Here is a 19,543-nt window from a genome sequence, read left to right on the forward strand (position 1 = left end):
CAGTCGACTCGCCACTCACACTAACCTCAAACTTCTCGCTGCAATGGGAGACGCGACTCGCCGACTGCGATCTGGAGGAACAAATACCTCTTATAGACAAGGCCCAGCGAGCAGCCCGTGCCAGTGGAGCTCTGAACTAAAGCCTGCACCCTTCAGGTAGCTTTTTCCTTTCCATTATTTTCGCTCTTATTCAACAAAGCTTCCCACACACATACCCAGGAAAGCTCTCGGGCCCTCGCGGTATAGATGAATTGGCACAGCAGCACACGCTTAATCCGGAGGGTACGGGTCCACTCTGACCAGCGGTAACTCAGCCATTGTGAATTTTTTCGTTTATTTTTTTCACATAGTTCTTAAACCACCTCAATTTCTATATGCTTTTTCGATCTTCGTTGTCCATTGGCTTCGTGTATTTATATTTTATGACTTTTAAGCATACTTAGTACACCAGCCATAGGCATTGATTGAAGTAAGGCAGTGTCTGAACAATAAATTACTAGGTAACTCATAGTCATGAGTAAATACCCACATTGAAGAAGTAATCACACAATGTAAATAGTATTTTATATAAGTAATTAAAACCAGAGGTCAAAGTACAGATCCTTGACCCCCGCCGGATGTGACTGGGGAAAAAGAGAACCCCAAGTCGTTAATGGCTGTCATACAATATGTTAATATACGGAAGCATATGACTATAAATATAAGGTTTACTAAGAACAAAACTACAGAAATTGGTATGAACAAAGATGAAAAACCTACATGTTTAAGATGCAGTTGATTCGAGATCATCGCCCTCATCAAAAAAAAAGAATGTTCCATTTACTACGTTTCACAAGGAAATCAATAACGGAAACAATCTTGACGCGAAAATGCAGTTAGATTCATGGAAATTAAAAGAGAATCATAAAAATCCGAAAGCATATTGATAAGACACAGTAGTGAACAATTTGTACATGAGATATTCTTGTGCATTTTGGGATTTAAACATGGCATAGACTTGCACGCATTGTGATTAGCTGGTAAAGAAGAGTCGAAGCATTGAGACAAACTAACAACACATTACGTAAGCAGGCGAGGCGTATGGCGTATGTGCAAAAATGCTAAAATTATTATTATTGGAACGCGATAAAGAAAATTTAATACCACGAATGAGATCATTTACCTGGTGAGAACAGAACAGTAAATTCATAAAGGGAAGTCCGAACATTTAGTCATGAAGACGCACAACTGGCCACTGAAAGATTGTTATCGAAATTCCTCTTGCACGTAAGTGAGAAGGAAATGCAACGGTATCACTGTCCAGTAAAAACTGTGCACTCTTTGGGGCCGACAGCAATTCCCCAAAGACATTTCTTTTGCAGTTTCAGTAACCAGCGAAGGGAGAGTACTGATGTAGTCACCCGCAAGAAAGCTTACTGACCATGCGAGCGCCTGTCGAATGGTCGCTTCCTCAAATACTGTGTCCCACATAGACACCATGCTCACCACCCCACTCCATGCAGTTTAGAGACGTTAGACCCCGCAATTTATTTAAAGAAACTTTCAACTTCTTTTTCTGCAGCAGCAAAATGTGCTATACTAGACTTCATAACAAATGAACCATTAACAGTTAAGGGTTCACAGAAAATAAATGGTGATGACTTAATTTATTCATATGCTGGAAAGTTCACACACAACATTACACGAATAGTTGGCGCACGACGATGTCCATCTAGCCGATATTCTTATATGCCATGAAAACTTAAAATGTATGCGTACATTTTTAATGTCGTGCCCTCGCGTTGCTTGCAGTGAAGAACTGCAGCTGTGCTAGACTAAATGATTTGCAGAATATGTAGATCATCGAACATATAAAATGGCAAGCCAGCACACTGGACAACGGTATTACCACTGAACGACATTATGAACAAGTCTTGAAGGTTGGATCCCGTCACGGTAGCTCATGCACGCGGACAAGGATATCACTCTTAAACATGTATTTAAAAAAGACTGAAAAGCGAGTGCGGGTTATCTTGAATGGCAAATATTAGCCTCTTGGTATAACAGTGCACCAGTGATTGTAATTGTTGAACGAGTTTTCGAATTCAAAGTTGTTATCGACAGTTACGATAGGTAACAATGAAATCGCAGTAACATCGGCACCGAACGTGTCTGTAAGAGAGTGCGTATTATGCAACTCAATTAGAATGCAGCTAATAATTAAAAAGGAAGATAGACATTGCACGTAGAAGTAGGACAATAGCTGTGAGCACTCGTTGATAACTTTGCGGAATAGAAGTTGTCATAATTGATCTGGGAGTATTTATAACAATATTGTCGCTTACAATTAAACGTTGGCAGCCTAGATAAACACAGCATATAAATCTTAACAATTTTATGACATTTCGTTTTTCTTTTTTTTATGACATTTCTTTTTCTCGGAAGCACGCTGGCAGCCTTCGATTCACACAATTTGCCTATTATTATCTTAAAAGTGGGGGTGAACAGAGCTCTGCTCAGACCCATGAAAAGTGAAAAAAAAAAATATTATTGGTAGCTCAGTGGATGACCTTTTGGTGCTGAGGGCGAGGTCACGGATTTCATTTCCAGCCACGACGGCCACATTCACATGGGAGCGAAATGCAAAAACGTTCTTGTACTTAGATTTACACGCAAGAACCGAAGATGGTCCAAATTATTTCTTGAACTCTCCGCTACAGCGTCAATCATAAACAGAATTTTGGTTTGGGAACTATTGAAACAATCAAGCAGATTTGATTTTGAGAACAGCCACGGTGGGTGGGGTGCACATGCAACGAATCAGTATTGAGACACTGGTAATAAAGGCCCATTCAAAGGTCCTCAAAAAAGGTAATGCTCTTTCGAAATGATGTCACATTGAAACGCCAAGCTGTCGTGTACAAAGGTGTACATAACATGCTCATGTACAGCGGTCATCATTATGAAAGGAAACCCGCGAGCCCGTGGGAGATGTAAAACAAAAAGGAGAGTGGTGCCGTTCCTTCTACTGCCTACTCACCCATCACGATGATGTTTCATTTTTTACGCTTTCTTTTTCATATTCATCTTTCCGTGGGGGCATTTCAGCCAAAAAAGATTGTTTTCGTTAAGAATTGTTGCGCAACTTCGGAAGAATTCGGGGCGAATGAAAAGCATAAATTATTGCACAGACCAGAGTTAGTTTTACTAACTCGCGATTCGGCCATACAAGCGAAAATGATATAATTAGAGTGCTAATCATCCTAGGTGAAGATAACTTCGCTAAGTCACCTATCCGCAGAGGGGCGCGACATTCACGTAACAGGAAGGCATATAAAAGGAACGTTGTGCTGTTTATTGCTAGTCTTTGAATAGTTTTCCTCACTGATATTTAGTCTGACGCTCCACATATAGAGCTTTCATCTCTGTAGAACCACGCCCGCCCCCTTTTGCCCGTTTATTAGCAAAATATAATGGCCAGAGTTACTCATGATGAGTGGATGAAAATAGTTAAACTTTCATATAGGTGTTACAGCCATAGAAGAATTGCAGCTGAAGTGCCACGTCCACTCAAGACTGTCAACATGATCATTGGATCCTATCGAGACGAAGGCCGCATCAAAGGTGCTGCTCCCAGAAGGTGAACCCGAGCCACATCAAGAAGTGAAGATTTATTGATCGTAGCGGCTGCTCACATCGAACCCTCCATCAGCGTGAACAAATTGCTACGGATCATTCGCTTGGATGTAAGTGAAGCTACGGTTTGACGAAGGCTTCACGAGGCTGGTCTGCGCAGTCGAGTCGCCGCCAAGATACCGGTACTGACAGCACACAACAAGATAGCTCGCCTGAGGTTTGCGAATATCCTCCGAAGCTGGAGTGTCTGCGAATGGAAGTCAGTAGTCTTTTTCGACGAATCAACATTCTCGACTCGATGGGATCAGCAGCAGAAGGTGTGGAGACTTGAGGGCACACGGATCAACCACGGCAATTTGAAGCATGTGGCAGCAAGTGGTCCCACCGCTGTGAATCTGTGGGGTGCAATTTCATTTCAAGGCCTTGGTCCTTTAGTTAGGATAGAGGGGAGATTGAACAGTGCTGCGTATTGCGATATACTGGAATACGTAATAATTCAGTACGTATTAGAGGGGCCGTTGCCGGATGGCTGCTGTCAATATCAGCGTGATCTCTATCCTATTCACACAGCCAAACGAGTGACTAAACTTCTCGACGCTCGAGGAGTCAACTGCCTTGAATGGCCGCCAAAGGGAACTGATCTCAATGTAATCGAGAGCGTGTGGGTACTCATGAAGTTTAACCTGTCAAAGCGCTCGCTCAATACTGTGGGTGCTAATGAACAGTGGGAAACAATCGAGGAAGAATGGGTGCCTTTACAGCAAGACAGTCCATTCGTTGAAGCTTTATATGATTCTCTGCCTTACAGGATGTAGTGCGTCCTTTAGTACAGTAGAGGCATGACGCGTTACTAGGACTACTACTACAAGGAGTTGACGTCAGGTGATATTTTAGGTATATTGGTCCTTAAGTACTATGCCTGTGGTGCCCATTCAGGATTTTTTTTTGTCGCAAAAGAAGTGCTTACATCTTTTATTCAATGCATCCTGGTCGGTCATTCTGAAAAATATGGCTGCCTGTTTTTTTCCCTAAAGCGATCTGTAGTTAATTGGCACGACAAGTTGCTCCTTCTTTATTTATTAATATGATTGTGTTCGCATTCATTTCTATACCACGCATAACTTTCTTCATTAGATGAGCTGGTATCGCATCCACATACTGGGTGTCAATGAGGTCGTGAATTTATTTGCGGTCGTAGAACCTTTTACGAAGCAGCAGTGGAAAAACACACTTTTGTCAGCTGTAGGCACAGACCAGAACCGTAGTTTACCATCTTATGTCTTCTTTTATTACAATTCAGCCTGCTTTCCATCCGAAGTGCGGCTATATGGAAGATGTAATATGACCAATATATCCTTTCGTATTGTTCTTTATATGCACGTTATGAGATGTTTCTTTACAACAGCACAAAACGCCGGTACAGATATGACACATCTACGCAGGTTCAGCTATCATCGCAGTTTTCGTCGAATATTTCGGAACAAGACGGTCTTGTCCGAACGTCTGCCATAGCAACATAGAGTGATAAAAAAGAAGGAAAACTGCAAGAAGGAGTGGAGACAATAGAAAGAACGGCACCACTCCTTCCTTTTCGTGTCACATCTCGCCGCGGCGTCGCGCCACATGTGGGCTTCGTGGCTATCTGCCACGCGCTCGCGTGTTCCCTGTGATAAAGATGGCGGCTGTACGTTTGGAACGTACATAGTTACATATTTGGTGTAATTGGTTTGTGACTACCACTGCGAAGAGCGCAAAAGACAGCATTTTCCTCCTCCTTGTCCTGTAGTAAGCAGTGAGGGAGAGCGAAACACAGCATGAGGCGGTATTCTCAGACGATCGCTTTCAGCGAAATTTTCGTTATCGCGAAATTTTGCTTGACTAACACCCGAAGCGGCGGTAGCTGTGGGTGACCACGTTCTTGGCACTGTGCCACGACACCTTGTTTGCCACTATGCTGGGAATGCAGTCGCTCGTAGACGCCGATTCGTCGCAACCAAAAAACGCGAACTGTCGCTAAAATGAAAGTGTCGCACTAAAGTGATCGTTCAAGAACACGGCCCCTATCAATTAATTAATTAATTAATTATCGACTAATTTATTGCTCTGAATAAATAAGATAAATAGCGTGGCAACCAATTGCGATGGAGAGAACCGTTCCAATGTTTACCATGTGCTCAGGAATTGAAACACCGAAAACATCGCAGCTGCTCTCTCTCTCTCTCTCTCTGCACTCAACACCAATAAGAGAAACACCGGTTCCCCCACGCACACCCACCAGACGGCGTTGTTGAGCATCTCTCGCACTTCGGGCTTGGCTGTCACTTCCGGCAGCTGGGGCGGATGGAAGCAAGCCACAGCCTCTTCCATGGGCATGCTCGAGAAACGGATGCACTTGAGCAGCTCCACGACGTGCTGTTCCCGCGCTGGCCACTTGGCGCTCAGCCACGACAGTGCAGCCAAGAACAGCTCCGTCTCACTGCGACCCATTTCAAAAACACCGCTTTCTTTCGTGGTCTGTGCGAACGGCTTTTAAGCTCTCTGCTAGTTCACGAACACAGCTTGGCAGCCGAAGAAACGCCTCGCGACTCTGGTGCGTACCTAACTAAAAGTAAACGTTTGGTGCATCGAGAAATCTTCTGTAGACGGAACTAGCGAAGCACTGTCTCGCCGCTTGACCTTGCGGTAACTGTTTGCTAATACACAGTTTCTAAACCAGACGCACATGAAGTGTGACTGCAACTGCGGGGCAAGCTCACACGTTAGTCACACGCTGGAAGGAAGTGATACAAAAGCTAATTTTTGCATCAGTTCCCTCAATTGGGTAGGTAGGTAATTTGGGTAGGTAAGATGGTTGGTACAGTTGGCAAAATACCAACAATCCACTTCAAAGTGAAGCAGACTGCGCCTGTAATGTGAAAAAAGAGGACGCAGAGCTGGGGAAAAGATGACAAAGAGAAGGTGGTGAGGGAGAACATGATTAAACGGCATACAGCATCCGTCATATCGAAGTTATGTCTACAGTAGGACAGACACAACGTAAAAAGCGGCGGTCGGCAACAAGGCAACAAAGACAGTCACAGAAGCAAAGAAAATCGTCGTTATGAGACCTATTCAAAATGGCATCGTGCTTGATACCCCCGGAGCCTCTGCTGTTCTTGAAAAGTCTTTTCATCGGCGGAAGCGATGAAGTATGCAACAGAAATGGCCAAAGTGCATGGAATCTGAGCATTTCCCTGACAACTGAAGTGAAACTTGACTACAGTGGCAGCTAAGCAAGAGAGCATCTTCGACGTCTTTGCAGTTCCTTGCTTCCAACCCTAACGTCAGGTCTCTTCGTATTGATCGTGCTTATTGTATCAACCGTTCTAGAATACTTTTTAGGGAGAAGTGCTTTTGATCGAGGACTTATGAATTCAGTTGCCCCGGTGTGTTCATCGCATCGTAAAATCCATATTGTTAATGCGAGTCTGTACCCGTTTGATTGTAATTTTTTGTGGTTGGACAGGACCACTCAAGAACCACTGTCGGTTTGCTGGCGTGCTGTCCGAACTGGCCGCTGGCGCTGCGAGCGTTTTTTTTAGATAGTGCAATTGCCAAGCATTATCCAAAGGCACAACATTTTGAGCTAGGTTTCACGATTTCTGGTCGCTGTGCAATGGTGAACGCTGTCGCTGCGGGCTGACTCGAGGATGGGTTCAATCCCAGCCGCGGTGGCCGAGTTTCGATGGAGAGGAAATGCAAGGCGCCAGCATAGCGTTTGACGTGAGTGCACGTTAAAGAACCCCATCTGGTAGAATTTATTCTCGAGCTCTCCACTGAGCCGTCCCTTATTACCAATGTTCCACTTTCGCCACTTATCGGATGTCACCAAAGAGTCACGAGCTGTGTTTGACGATGCGAGGTCGCTGCGCAATTATTTTATGCCTAATAGTATTTGTACAGCTTTCAGCAGAATCATCCTAATACCTGTGTAATAATCTTAATGGCGCCGGTCAGATGTGTGATTCACTCTTGCAATAACAGCAAGCAATTGATTTCAGTGACGATGAGGAGTAAAAGGTGGAAAATTCGTTTCAAATACCTTGTATGCGCGTCTGATTCATGCACTAGCCAAACAATGCCTTAATTAAACTCACCCATGACGTTAGTGCAACTGCAATGCAGCTAAGAAGCTGCTCACTTCCGTCTCTCATAGCCCATGTGCTGATTCCACAGGTTAAACACCACATACCATACCATACAGGATAATATGCGCAGATGTTCATAGAAGCAGCAGATGTCAAAGGCGTTGATTAGCAAATGCCATAAATAGAGTAGTAAAAGCATAATTTTTGGCCGTTCGTACCGTTGAACATTCAGAAATTGAAATGCGTGCGATAAGTCATTTGCAAAGCTCTTGTGCCCAAGCTAGGTCCTTGCGGCGTATTGGGTACTTGGATGGTATAAACAGACTACATTTAATTAATCAGATACTGTAATAAAAGAAATTTATGCTGAGTACTGTGATATAGCAGTCCACCAAGAAATGCTGCTTGGCCAACTTTTCCCTGTTGTTCATGCTAACTAAGTGTTGTGCAAAACATCTTTGAGACACAGGCTGGTACATGCACTTTGTTTTTATTTTTTTCATTCAAACAATATGTTGTGGTGGGGCAGCGTGAAGAGACCCAAGACTCAGAGGCTTCAGTGTGACAGAAGAGTATACATTAGACTAGGGCTACATACACCCATGAACAGGTGTACATACATACATAATATTGACACTAAAGCAATCACACCTCTCTCCCTCTGCCAGGTGTTAACTTGATTTTTCATCGTTGGAGACAATTGAGAGGGTTCAAGAGGAGATACAGAACACACCTGAGAAATGCCGCTGAGTATTGCCCAAAGCGCAGACTGCGGAGAGACGATTGCGAGTGCACTGATCTGCACAAAATGAAAGTTCATGTCCAGATAATACATGGAGTTAGATCACTTCTTGCCTTGCCAAGAAAGGCAAAATTCTGACTGAATGAAGTCGACTTGACTTCCAGTTTGACAAACAGACAAAGAGGATTGAAGGAGGACGACGCACTGACGCTCGTCCAGGCCTTCGTGACTTCGCGCATCGTTTACGCGGCGCCGTACCTCAAGTTACTGAAGAAAGACAGGGACCAGCTGAACGTCGTTATAGGCAAGGCAACCCAGATGGCGCTGGGCATTCCGAAGCATTCTTCGACAGACAAGCTTCTCGGCATGGCCAAGCACAACGTCGTTGAAGAGTTAATAGAAGCTCATCTGTCTAATCAAAGAGTTCGGCTCAGTCAAACTTCGGTGGGACGTCGCGTTCTTGCCAAGTTGGGCTGGCAAGAGGCAGAGCGGAAGGAAACGGGGCCGTTGCCCAGGTTGTGGGCGCATAAATCGACAGTAAGCTGCTGCCTCGAAACATGAGGTCAGGTCGTAACGACGGCCGCAGAGCGGCTCGTATAGCAGCGTTGACGGGATTTGATATCAAATAGTAGAAGAGGAAGAGGGGGTCACTCTCTTCACAGACGCTTCGTTACCCAAGTTTTCATCTGAAGCCACGCTGGCAGTTACGACACGGGATGTCCTCGTAACCTGCGCCTCCATCAAGACGTCTTTTCCGGAGGTGGAAGAAGAGGCCGCGATGGCGCTAGCACTCGCGCAGCCCAAGGTGGCAAGAATTGTCACTGACTCGCAAAAAGCGTAAACAGCTACAGAAAGGCGTGGATGTCTCTTGCGGCTCTAGATATTTTCAAGAGTAGACGCGACGTACCTGAAAGGAAAGTTGAGTTAATATGGACACCGGCTCACTCTGGGCTGGAAGGCGACGAACTTGCCCACCAGTACGCCCGAGAAATGAAACACCGGGCAGAGGAAGGTGAGCCACAGTCCATAATTAGTTGTAGGGACATTACGAAGCATTACAAGACTGAGAGGCGCCGTTCCCCCGGTCCCCACAAATCGCTTAGCAGCAAGCAATCTACAGGCAGATACAGGCAGTATCCTTCCCGCACCCTTACCTTCAAAACAGTATGTACTCGGAAAGGTACGAGAAGGAATGTAATTTCTGCAAGACTCAGGCATGCTCCAACACGTCATTGGAGTATGCGACTTCGTCGAGGCAATCCCCCCGCCTCTTACCTGCTCCACTACCCTGCCCCATCCCTCATCCACCCTTACCAAGCGATGGGAGACATTGCTAACCAGCCCCGCCCTGGAAGACCAGCTCGTCCTGATCTCCAGGGGCCAGGACGGCTCGGGAAGCATATGGGTCCCGTGAAGAGGGAACCCCTTCCATCGACGGCGTCTAAGAAGATGTCGAGCTCGGCTCGCTAAAGTAGTTTCTCTCTCTCTCTCTCTCGCTGTCCATGCGAACTGTTCAGAGCGGCGAATACAAGTGTTAAAATATGTAATTTCTCACTATACTTGAACCCACTGTAATGGGGATGGAACACATTAGAGGCTGGCCTTATGAAGACGGCAGAAATATTTGCTTTGCGCTTGAGCCGATAAATAACACTTGTTGACGTTGATGCACTTCTACTTATTGACTATGTTGACTAAAGTACTGACTTCACTCTTTCACATACTGGCTGGAGACCGATGCCGTACATGCACTGATTTTGCTCTCCTGTTAAATAATACAATTACAATTAGGACATATTATGATGATAAAATTAGGATACACTGTAACCACTGTACCATGGTACCACTGTAACCTTTACCAAAGAACCATGAAGTGGAAAGAATTGAGCAACCTTGCGGCGAGACAAAACATCCCGAGCAGTGTCACGTAAGACACTGGCCAAGCCAGCATTCCTTATATACTACCGAAAAGAACTTGAGAAACAGGTCCTCTAGCGCTTTCGTATCTGGACTAACAGCTGAGCCAATGGGCGTCGTCAGTGACTCTCTAACTGGGCGTCCCCAGCAACAGTTCTTACTTGTCTTGTAGTATTTAACTTATGCAGTAAGCTGCTGACATTGACAAGCACTCATATAAACAGAGCCTTGGTTGTGCTTTAAGAAACGCTTGAAAATAGCGCAGATTTGAAAAGTAGAAAATGGTAAAAATGTGAGTGAAAACGTCTTCGCACCTGACCATTGATTGTTTCAGAATAGAACCACTTGACGATGTTGGATATTATGGAACAAGGGCGCCTTTGGCCAGATAGCCCCAATCTACACAATAGTTTTCTTTACACAAGCAAGGATTAAAGACTCATTTTCCAAGCATTTCACCCCAGGAAAGCCGAGCACCAGGCCTGGGGAAAGCTTGTACTCATTGCATCACTGAGGGGTACCCCGTGGCACTAGAGATCGAAGCCCACATCTCCTGCATGCGAGGTGGATACTTAAAACACTTGGGCAGAGCCATGGTAACAGAAGAACCTGCTGAACACCTTGTAATGTTCTAAGTGAAAGCATGTTTTAGACAATTCAGTGCAAGTAACGAGTGCGAGTAATGTAAGCTTGCATATACCTTTAGATGTGAAAGGGACTTCGATTGATCAAAAGTTCATTTACATGCATTAGTGAAAGAAAGGCCGTAGAGAATACATATCGTATGGCGCTTCACATTCACTGGGAATTCTTTCTTTCAGAACACAGTACTTAACAGTAGTCTTGAACTATTGTATACATGGAATAAAGCACCTCAGATCTGACAGTCATCTTGAGACATCCCCACTTACTGGCTCACAAGAGAACCTACTTTCCAGTGAAAACATGTTTGGACTTTTCAGCGACAAGTAACGTGAGTACGAGGGGTGTGCGCTTTCGCATAATTTTAAATTATTCACTACATTTAGTGGAACAAGAAAGATTTTTGGTCCACATTTATACTACGCCATTAACTTTATAAAAGAAAAGATAACTGCTTGCAATTACATTCTATAGCACTTTCACAGTTCAAGAAGACATAGGCATATGTAAGCAACGAACACGACGCCGTCACTACCAGGCTCTGTTTTTCTCAGAAGACGAGGTGCCTCAAACACATTGAGGAGACGATCCCGCAAGCGGCGGGCTGCATGCCTGCAGCCTCGCCGCCACCCCCGGTTCGACCCCCCTTCGCTGACCGCAGGCACCTCCCTCTGCCTCGAGCCCCGCGTCTTGCGACCCTGGTGGTGTACAGTAGCCTGTGTCGTTGAGAGAGTAAAGTTGCGTTTCAAGAAGAAAGGTTGTGTGTTTGTTTGCTCCCCCAAGTTCGTGAGGCGCCCTATTCGCGTGGGAGCCGCTTGGTGCGAGTGTACGCGTGTGCCTTATATTGCGTCGCGTGTTTCTGGTCCACAGTGGCACATTCGGGGGCCGCTGTCGACCAGATCTAGTTTTCTAACCAAGTGTGCGGTTAGCTAGCCTGAGTCCGCGGTGGGGAACTCCTTTCTTTACACTCAGAAGTGGTATAATCCCAACAGTCGCGCGCTGCTGAGGAGATTATGAGCGCCACCGACTCCAACGGGACAGCAGGCAACGCAATGATCGTGGTGCACCAGACTAGCTCCAAGAAAAAGTCGTCCAATTTTCACGACTGCAGAAGGAGATTCGGGAGTTCGGCGGCTCAACTCCTGCTTCCTCAACACCATCGTTCCGGCCGCATACAGGCCCAAGCAACGCCATCTTGGGACAGCTCACCGAGGCTTTCGCTGCAATGGCCCGCATGAGGGAGAAGATGAATCTGCCCTCAACAGCGACAACTGTTCATGTGAGTCCGGACCCCTCTACCGCAATCACAAGCTTTAAATGAGACAGTGTCCAGATGACTACCGAAGATTGGCTACAAACATTTTCGCGCGTTGCGGACTTAGCCAACTGGTCTGAACAGCAACGCCCAACTGCAGTTCACCTCAAGCTGCAGGGCCCCGCTAAGGATTGGCTAATCTCGTCAGCAGCACGGCATCAGTCACGGCAAGAGTTCGTAACTGCATTTAAATCAGCCTTCGTGACTGAAGAAAGCTTGCCGGACTTATGGAGGAGAATGGCCGAACGAGTTCACAGTCGTGAAGAGGACGTGACGAAGTACGTTGGAGAAAAGGAAACAATGTGCGCAAGGGTCAAGCTAAGTCTGCCGGACACAATTACCGAGATTGTCAGATGCCTCTGGTCGACTAAAATGAGTTTCGCGCTGCGGGATGGAAGGTACAGAGGTGTGGACGAGTTGCTTCAAGCCATCAAAGCATATGAAAATTTTACAGATAGCCGCGAAAAACAATTCCCATCGGCACGAGGATTCGGCAGCCGAAACAGACTGAGCAGTGGCTACCAGCAATTTCCTTCGTCAACCCAAGTAGAAGATGCTGTACGCAGCAGTACCGTGCGAGAAAGAGTGCGACGGCCTGACGGAGTACGTTGTTACAACTGCCAAAAAAAAAAAAACGGGCCACCTGTCGCGTCAGTGTGCTGAGCCACGGCGCCCACTTCACTGCACGAAGTGTAGCTGCGATGGGCATAGCGCGAAATTTTGTCTGAATCATGGCCGCTCAGAGAATGTGCCTAACACTGTACGCCCCACGTCTTGAAAAAGGGTGCGCAAAAGCATGTATTGACGGCGAAGGGATGATCGCCCTTCTCGATGCGGGCTCCAATGTGAGCGTGATAAAGCTGTCGCGTGCCATGCAACTGAACGGCATGCGTCTCAGGGCGGCCATACACGAAGTCGTTTGACAGCAGTCATCCCTCGGCGAACTAGATTTAAAGTTGCGCGTCGACGATGCTGAACTTCCGGCCGTCCACGTCTACATAGTCAGCGACGCCGCCTTTGTCGGACCGGACGTCATCATTGGCCCTGGTGTGATCGACTTGCCCGATCTGCTCCTGGTCCGTAGTAAGGGGTGTACCCATTTGCTGAATCAAGTACAAGAGCTGACAGGTCTTGTTGCAGAATCGGAGGGACCGAGAGAAGTCCTCACGTGTCGCGAGAACGTTGAGGTTCCCCCTGCGAACGATTTTGTTTGTGTCAAGAACGCCTTCCCTTGGTGCAACCGATGTGGTGAGCGTCCCCGTTACAAACTACAGCAACGTCACGTTACAGCTGAAGCAAGGACAGATACTCATGCGTCCACCCGCTCCTTGCAACATATCAAAGCAAGTCCTACTGGCCACCAACGAGGAGGCCTTTGCACCGCAACCAATTAGCCGAGGCGATATTAATGTTGGCTCGATCGTCTCTGACGAAGAGAAAACAGCTCTGCGCGTTACTCAACAAGCATAAGAATCGCTTCGCTCTCAAAATGGAAGAATTACGGGGCACCGACATCGCTGAAATGAAAATCGTGTAGCTCCCTGGAAGCAAGCCGGTTTTCCAGCCGCCATACCGCTACCTCTTACTATGAAAGGCGGGTACTGAAGTACATTACTGAGGAGTTGAAATCATGTGCATTATTCCCTGACAGTACTTCCCAGTACAGCAGCCCTGTTCTAGCACTGAAGAAAGGATGGCGCATACAAGAGGGTGATCGACTACCGCCGCCTCCGTGGCCACAAACAGTTAAGGACGCAGGACAGCCCACGAAGACGCAGCCTAAACACAGAGGCCCGTACATTGTTACAGAGGTGTTGCCTGCAGACATATATCGCATCTCAAACCAACGAATATCGAGGGGATCGACGTGGCCAGACTAGGTCACGAGCACCCTGCAAGCCAGATAAAACAACTTAAGTCGGCGTCGGACAGCGAGTGCGGAAGCGAGTCGGACTGATGAGACTCTCTCGGGACGATCATGCAGGATGGTCGAGTGTAAGCGACGAACACGGTGCCGTCATTACCAGGCCTTGTTTCTCTCAGAAGCCGAGGTGCCTCAAACACATTGAGGAGACAATCCCGCAAGTGGCGGGCTACGTGCTTGAAGCCTCGCCGCCACATCCGGTTCGACCCTCCTTCGCTGACCGCAGGCATCTCCCTCCGCCTCGAGCCCCGCTTCTTACGACCCTGGCGGTGTACAGTAACCTGTGTAGTTGAGAGAGTAAAGTTGCGTTTCAAGAAGAAAGGTTGTGTGTTTGCTCCCCCAAGTTTGCGAGGCACCCTTTTCGCGTGGGAGCCGCTTGGGGTGAGTGTACGCGTGTGATATTGCGTCGGGTGTTTCTGGTTCACAGTGGCACATTCGCGGGCCGCTGTCCACCAGAGCTAGTTTTCTAACCAAGTGTGCGGTTAGCTAGCTGAGTCCGCGGTAGGGAACTCTTATTTTTTTTTACAAATTCATAAAGAAAAACAGAATGTAAAAGTTATTTTTTACGTAGTCATTGAACCAATTCTGCGCCTGGCTCCGCCTTGTAGATAGGACTGACGGTGAGTTGGCGTCCTAAGCAAGGACACTGTGGGGGTCTCGGTGAGGAACTCTCTGGTTCCAGAGATGATCGAAGTAGCCTAGTCTCACTAAGTATTACAGAACATTGCACATGACGGAATAGAGCCCTCCAACAGTTGTATCACTTACAGCGCTGAAGAGGGGCCTGAGGGGCGCCACTGATAGCACAGTGTGCATCTATGGAGTTGAATGTCGGCAGCACTTTCTGGGCAACATTGTGAAGCAGGTTTGTGTCTTCAAGAGGCCCCAATGTAGATGGTGTTGCTCAAGTAGGCTGAGGAGGTGGCATCAGTGGAGCCCTCATGGCCGTGTGTCATATTGCCTGGCAGATCGAGGAGGAGATTAAGTAGGACTTTGTGTATGCTATGATGCTTGTTAAGCTTGTCAGCATGTTGACGCTAGTAGGTGCAGGGTATCAAGTGGGGCAAGCTAAAGGAGGTGTGGGGTTCGATTTTCAATAGTAACGGGCAACCACCAGTGATATAATGGGTGCAAGATATCTACTGGGCTTGTACTTGGTTTTTATAAAGTGAAATGCTTGGAAAATGGATTTTTGAACCCCCTCTCCCCGCCTCGTTTAAAGAAAAGGGCCACAAGGGGCTTTACCCCACAAGGTGCCTTTTGGTCACTTGGTGATCGATGGTCCATTGATGCGTCAAGGGGGGTGGCACCTATAAGAGTTCTAGGCAGCAAAACCGTTAGCCATGACGGGATGCATTATTTGACTGCAATGAACTGTACCCTGGTTTCATGGTTTATGTTGATTCAATGTGAGCTGTAAGTAGGTCTGTGGAGCGCAGCTTCAATTCACTGCAGAGTGCAGATATGTGATATAAATCTTCTAGTTGACTTTCTGCGGGGTGAGAACTGCTCGTGCGAGATGGTTGAAGTACTCGCGCCTTATGCTCAGAGACTTTCAGTTGTGAAGTGTCTAACGTTAACAGGAACAACAGCTCTACCGACACGGCTAAAGCCATTGTTCAAAGATGCAACCTGATACAAAAGGGCTATAAAACTCTGTACTATAAGGGTACAGGAGAGCCTGTGGGAAGAGTCACAGTATTCTGGAAGGCATGCATCAGCCACCGTGCAGTCGAGGCTAAATGTGGCAGAGGGCACAAAAGGTAGCAACGAGGGCACCTGGGTAGCGTACGTCAGCTATCGAGTAGTCGAGATGAGACGCAGAAGCAGGCGAAGTCAAGCACTAACAGTGAAAAGGCCTCGGGAGCGTGCGTCAGCCATCGTGTGGTCGGGTTGAGATGTGGAAGCGGTCACTGCAAGGAGCTACAGTGAGGTCGCCTGGGGAGCGTGCGTGAGCCACCATATCGAGGGGATCGACGCGGCCAGACTAGGTCACGAGCACCCTGCAAGCCAGATAAAACAACTTAAGTCGGCGTCGGACAGCGAGTGCGGAAGCGAGTCGGACTGATGAGACTCTCTCGGGACGATCATGCAGGACGGTCGAGTGGTCGAGATGAAGCAGAGGGCACAATTAAGCCCTTCGCTACGGTGTTCGTCATAGCCGATATGAAACATGGCGACGTTAAGCACAACAATTTAAAATAAAGGGGTACCTGCACATGACTTCACCCACTGTGGCACGTGATGCACTGCAATTTGTTAAGGGTAATGGGCTTGAGGAGGCGGTCAGGCAGCTGCTCAACCATGACTTAGTCAGCCCGAAGATGGATGGTTTAAGCTGGGATGATTGAGTTCGTGACCCTGTTTAGCTCACTAGAATGACTCAATGCCAGAGAGCTCCGATTTAGACCTGCTGTTATCACTTCCTAGGCTGATATTTTTACGGAAGGATGAAAGGAGAGAGAGAACGAAGAAGATCGCGAGGCGCTGGCTGCTGCGTGTTGTTGGGGGTCAGCCATCTTAACTGGTCTGATTCATCTTGTATATATTGAAAGACCACGGTCGAGACGACGCTTTATTCCAAGAATGAAAAATGGCGCCGACGCAAAAACGAACACGAGCCGGTGATTCATCATGACTTTGTACAGATGAAGGTGACGTCCGCAAACTGCTTACACTAATTTCCTCCGTGGACGGAAGCGGCCAGCCCCGCCCGCACATTAGACAGCGGAACGGAGCTGAAAGGGCTTCAGGCGGGAAGCATGCACGATCTCTGTTCAGCGGCAGCGTTCGTCAGTTGGGGTGTCAACAGGTGTAACGCGATAGTAGTTCACCGGCGAGGTCTGCTCTATGACTTTGTAGGGGCCAATATATCGAGACTCAAGCTTCTCACATAAACCGGGTGTTCGTGCAGGTGTCCATAGGAGCACATCGTCACCAGGGCGGTAGGAAACGACGCGGTGAGAGGCATCGTACCGATGTTTGCGATCGTCTTGACTGGCTTCAGTGTTTACAAGGGCGCGACGACGACACAGGAATACGAGACACAAACTGGTCGCAAATAAATGGTGAAGCGTTGGCGGGGCCAGAGAAGAAAGAAACGTCGAGTGATGAGGTTGGGTGGCGGCCGTATACTAAGAAAAACGGAGAGTATCCGGTGGTGCGTTGAACGCACGTGTAGCATGCAAATGTTACAAATGGGAGAATCTCATCCTGGTTACGATGGTCAGGTTGAATGTACATAGATAGCCTGTCGCACAGCGTGCGATGAAATCACTCTGTTATGCCATTGGTTTGAGGGTGGTAGCTAGACGTTGTCTTGTGCACGGTGTTGGACGCTCGCAGAACTTGATTGAGAGTGCTTGAATGAAACGCCTTGCCTCGGTCGCTCAAAACAACGTGAGGTGCCCGTGACGTAAGTAGATAGCCCGCAAAAAGGCCACTACTCCTCAGGCAGCTCCTGAACATACTGAGGCTGTTTCAGCGTACCGGGTCAAATGCCCAACAGCAGTGACAATCCCTCTGTTGCCGTATGGAGTAGTTGGGAGTGGCCCGAAAAGGTCAATGCCGACGACAGACAAGGGTTCTGCTAGGCAACGAAGTGGTTGTAGCGTCCCGACCGGAGCAGTAGTAGGTCGCTTACGGTGTTGGTAAAGCGTGCACGAGGAAACATATCTAGCTATGCTCGCGGAAAGACCTGGCCAAAATAATTGGCTGCGTATGCGCTCGCGAGTTTTGTGGTAACTCAAGTGCCCTGAGGTAGGGTGATCGTGTGAGGCCTGCAGAACTGCAGCGCGAAAAAAGCGCGGTAGAACGGGGACCAATAGATGGCCTTCCGGGTGAAAAATGTAACGGTAGAGTACGTCGTCTTCAAGCTTGAACAGTTTAAGCTGTTTCCGTAGCCTGGCATCCGGTGGAGATGAAACACCGCTAAGGCGATTGATGATACCATGGCAATAAGAATCGGCGCACTGGTGATTGAAAAGCACTGAAGGGCGGTTTGATGGAGTCAAGGAGGAAATCGATGTAATAGACGATGCGTCCTCCGTGGGGCCAATTTGACAAAGAGGTGTGATGTGCTCCGATGATGGTAGTAATGGGCATCGTGAAAGAGCATCGGCATCTTGGTGTTTCCTTCCGGACTTGTATATGACATCGAAATCGTGTGCTTGTAATCGGAGTATCCAGCGGCCAAGGTGGCCAGACAAGTTTCTGATTTCCAACAACCAACATAGGGAATAGGGCGGTGGTCGGTCACAACCGTGAAATGTCGACCGTGCAGGTATGGACGAAGTTTCTGAATGGGACCAGACAACAGCCAAACACTCTTGTTCAGTTATCGAGTACTTTTTCGCGGAAGTCAGAACGCGGCTTGCATACGCAACAATCTTTTCGCAAAATTTCTGGTCGCGCTGCAGCAGTACGGCACAAATTCCTTGACCACTAGCGTCAGTATACAGTAATGTGGGCGCCTTGTCATCAAAATGACAAAGAACAGGTGCGGATGTTATTGCGCGCTTGAGTTCTTGGAAGGCGGCTTCACACTGATCGTTCCAGTCGAAGAAATTGGAACTAGCAAGGAGCTTGTGGATGGGCGAGGCAATGCTGGCGAAGTTCTGGATAAAACGTCGAAAGTATGAGGCGAGTCCAAGGAAGCTGCGCAGTTATTTTGCACGAGGTGGGCGTGGAAAGTTGATCACTGCAGAAATTTTGTCTGGATCGGGCTGGATGCCGTTTTTGCTAACGAGATGACCCACGACTTTAATCGTTGTGCTAGCGAAACGGCACTTCTTCGTGTTTAGTTGAAGTCCGGCATTAGAAAGGCACGTGAGCACTTCATCTAAGCGTTCCAGATGGTCAGTGAAAGTCGAGGAAAACACGACGACGTCGTCGAGGTAACATAGAAAAGTTTTCCACTTGAGGCCACGAAGAACAGTGTCGATCATCTTCCAAATGGGGCGGGAGCATTGCATAGGTCGAAACGCATTACGTTAAACTCGTAAAGACCAACCGGAGTAGAAAAGATGGTCTTCGTCCGCTTCGTGCATTATAATTTGCCAATATCCGGAGCGAAGATCAAGGCTGGAAAAGTATTGCTCGCCTTGCAGAGAATCAAGGGCGTCATCGATACGGGTCATCGGATATACATCCTTAGGGGTGATCTTGTTTAGCGCGCGGTAGGCAACACAAAATCGTACCGATCCATCCTTCTTACTGCACTCAAACGACGGGGGATGACCAAGAACTGGCGGAGGGACCTA

General features: G+C 47.5%; 1 protein-coding gene across 1 annotated transcript in view; it reads right to left on the reverse strand.

Moving 5' to 3' along the window:
• Window positions 1-6,102, reverse strand: part of LOC126517675 (beta-scruin-like) — an 80,622-nt gene extending 74,520 nt beyond the window's left edge. Inside the window, exon 1 of the mRNA XM_050167469.3 lies at window positions 5,891-6,102. Coding sequence (XP_050023426.3) covers window positions 5,891-6,102 — 212 coding nt within the window. The remainder of the gene's footprint in view (window positions 1-5,890) is intronic.
• Window positions 6,103-19,543: the final 13,441 nt, after the last annotated feature.

This window comes from Dermacentor andersoni, chromosome 11, assembly GCF_023375885.2.
Source record: "Dermacentor andersoni chromosome 11, qqDerAnde1_hic_scaffold, whole genome shotgun sequence".
NCBI lineage: Eukaryota > Metazoa > Arthropoda > Arachnida > Ixodida > Ixodidae > Dermacentor > Dermacentor andersoni.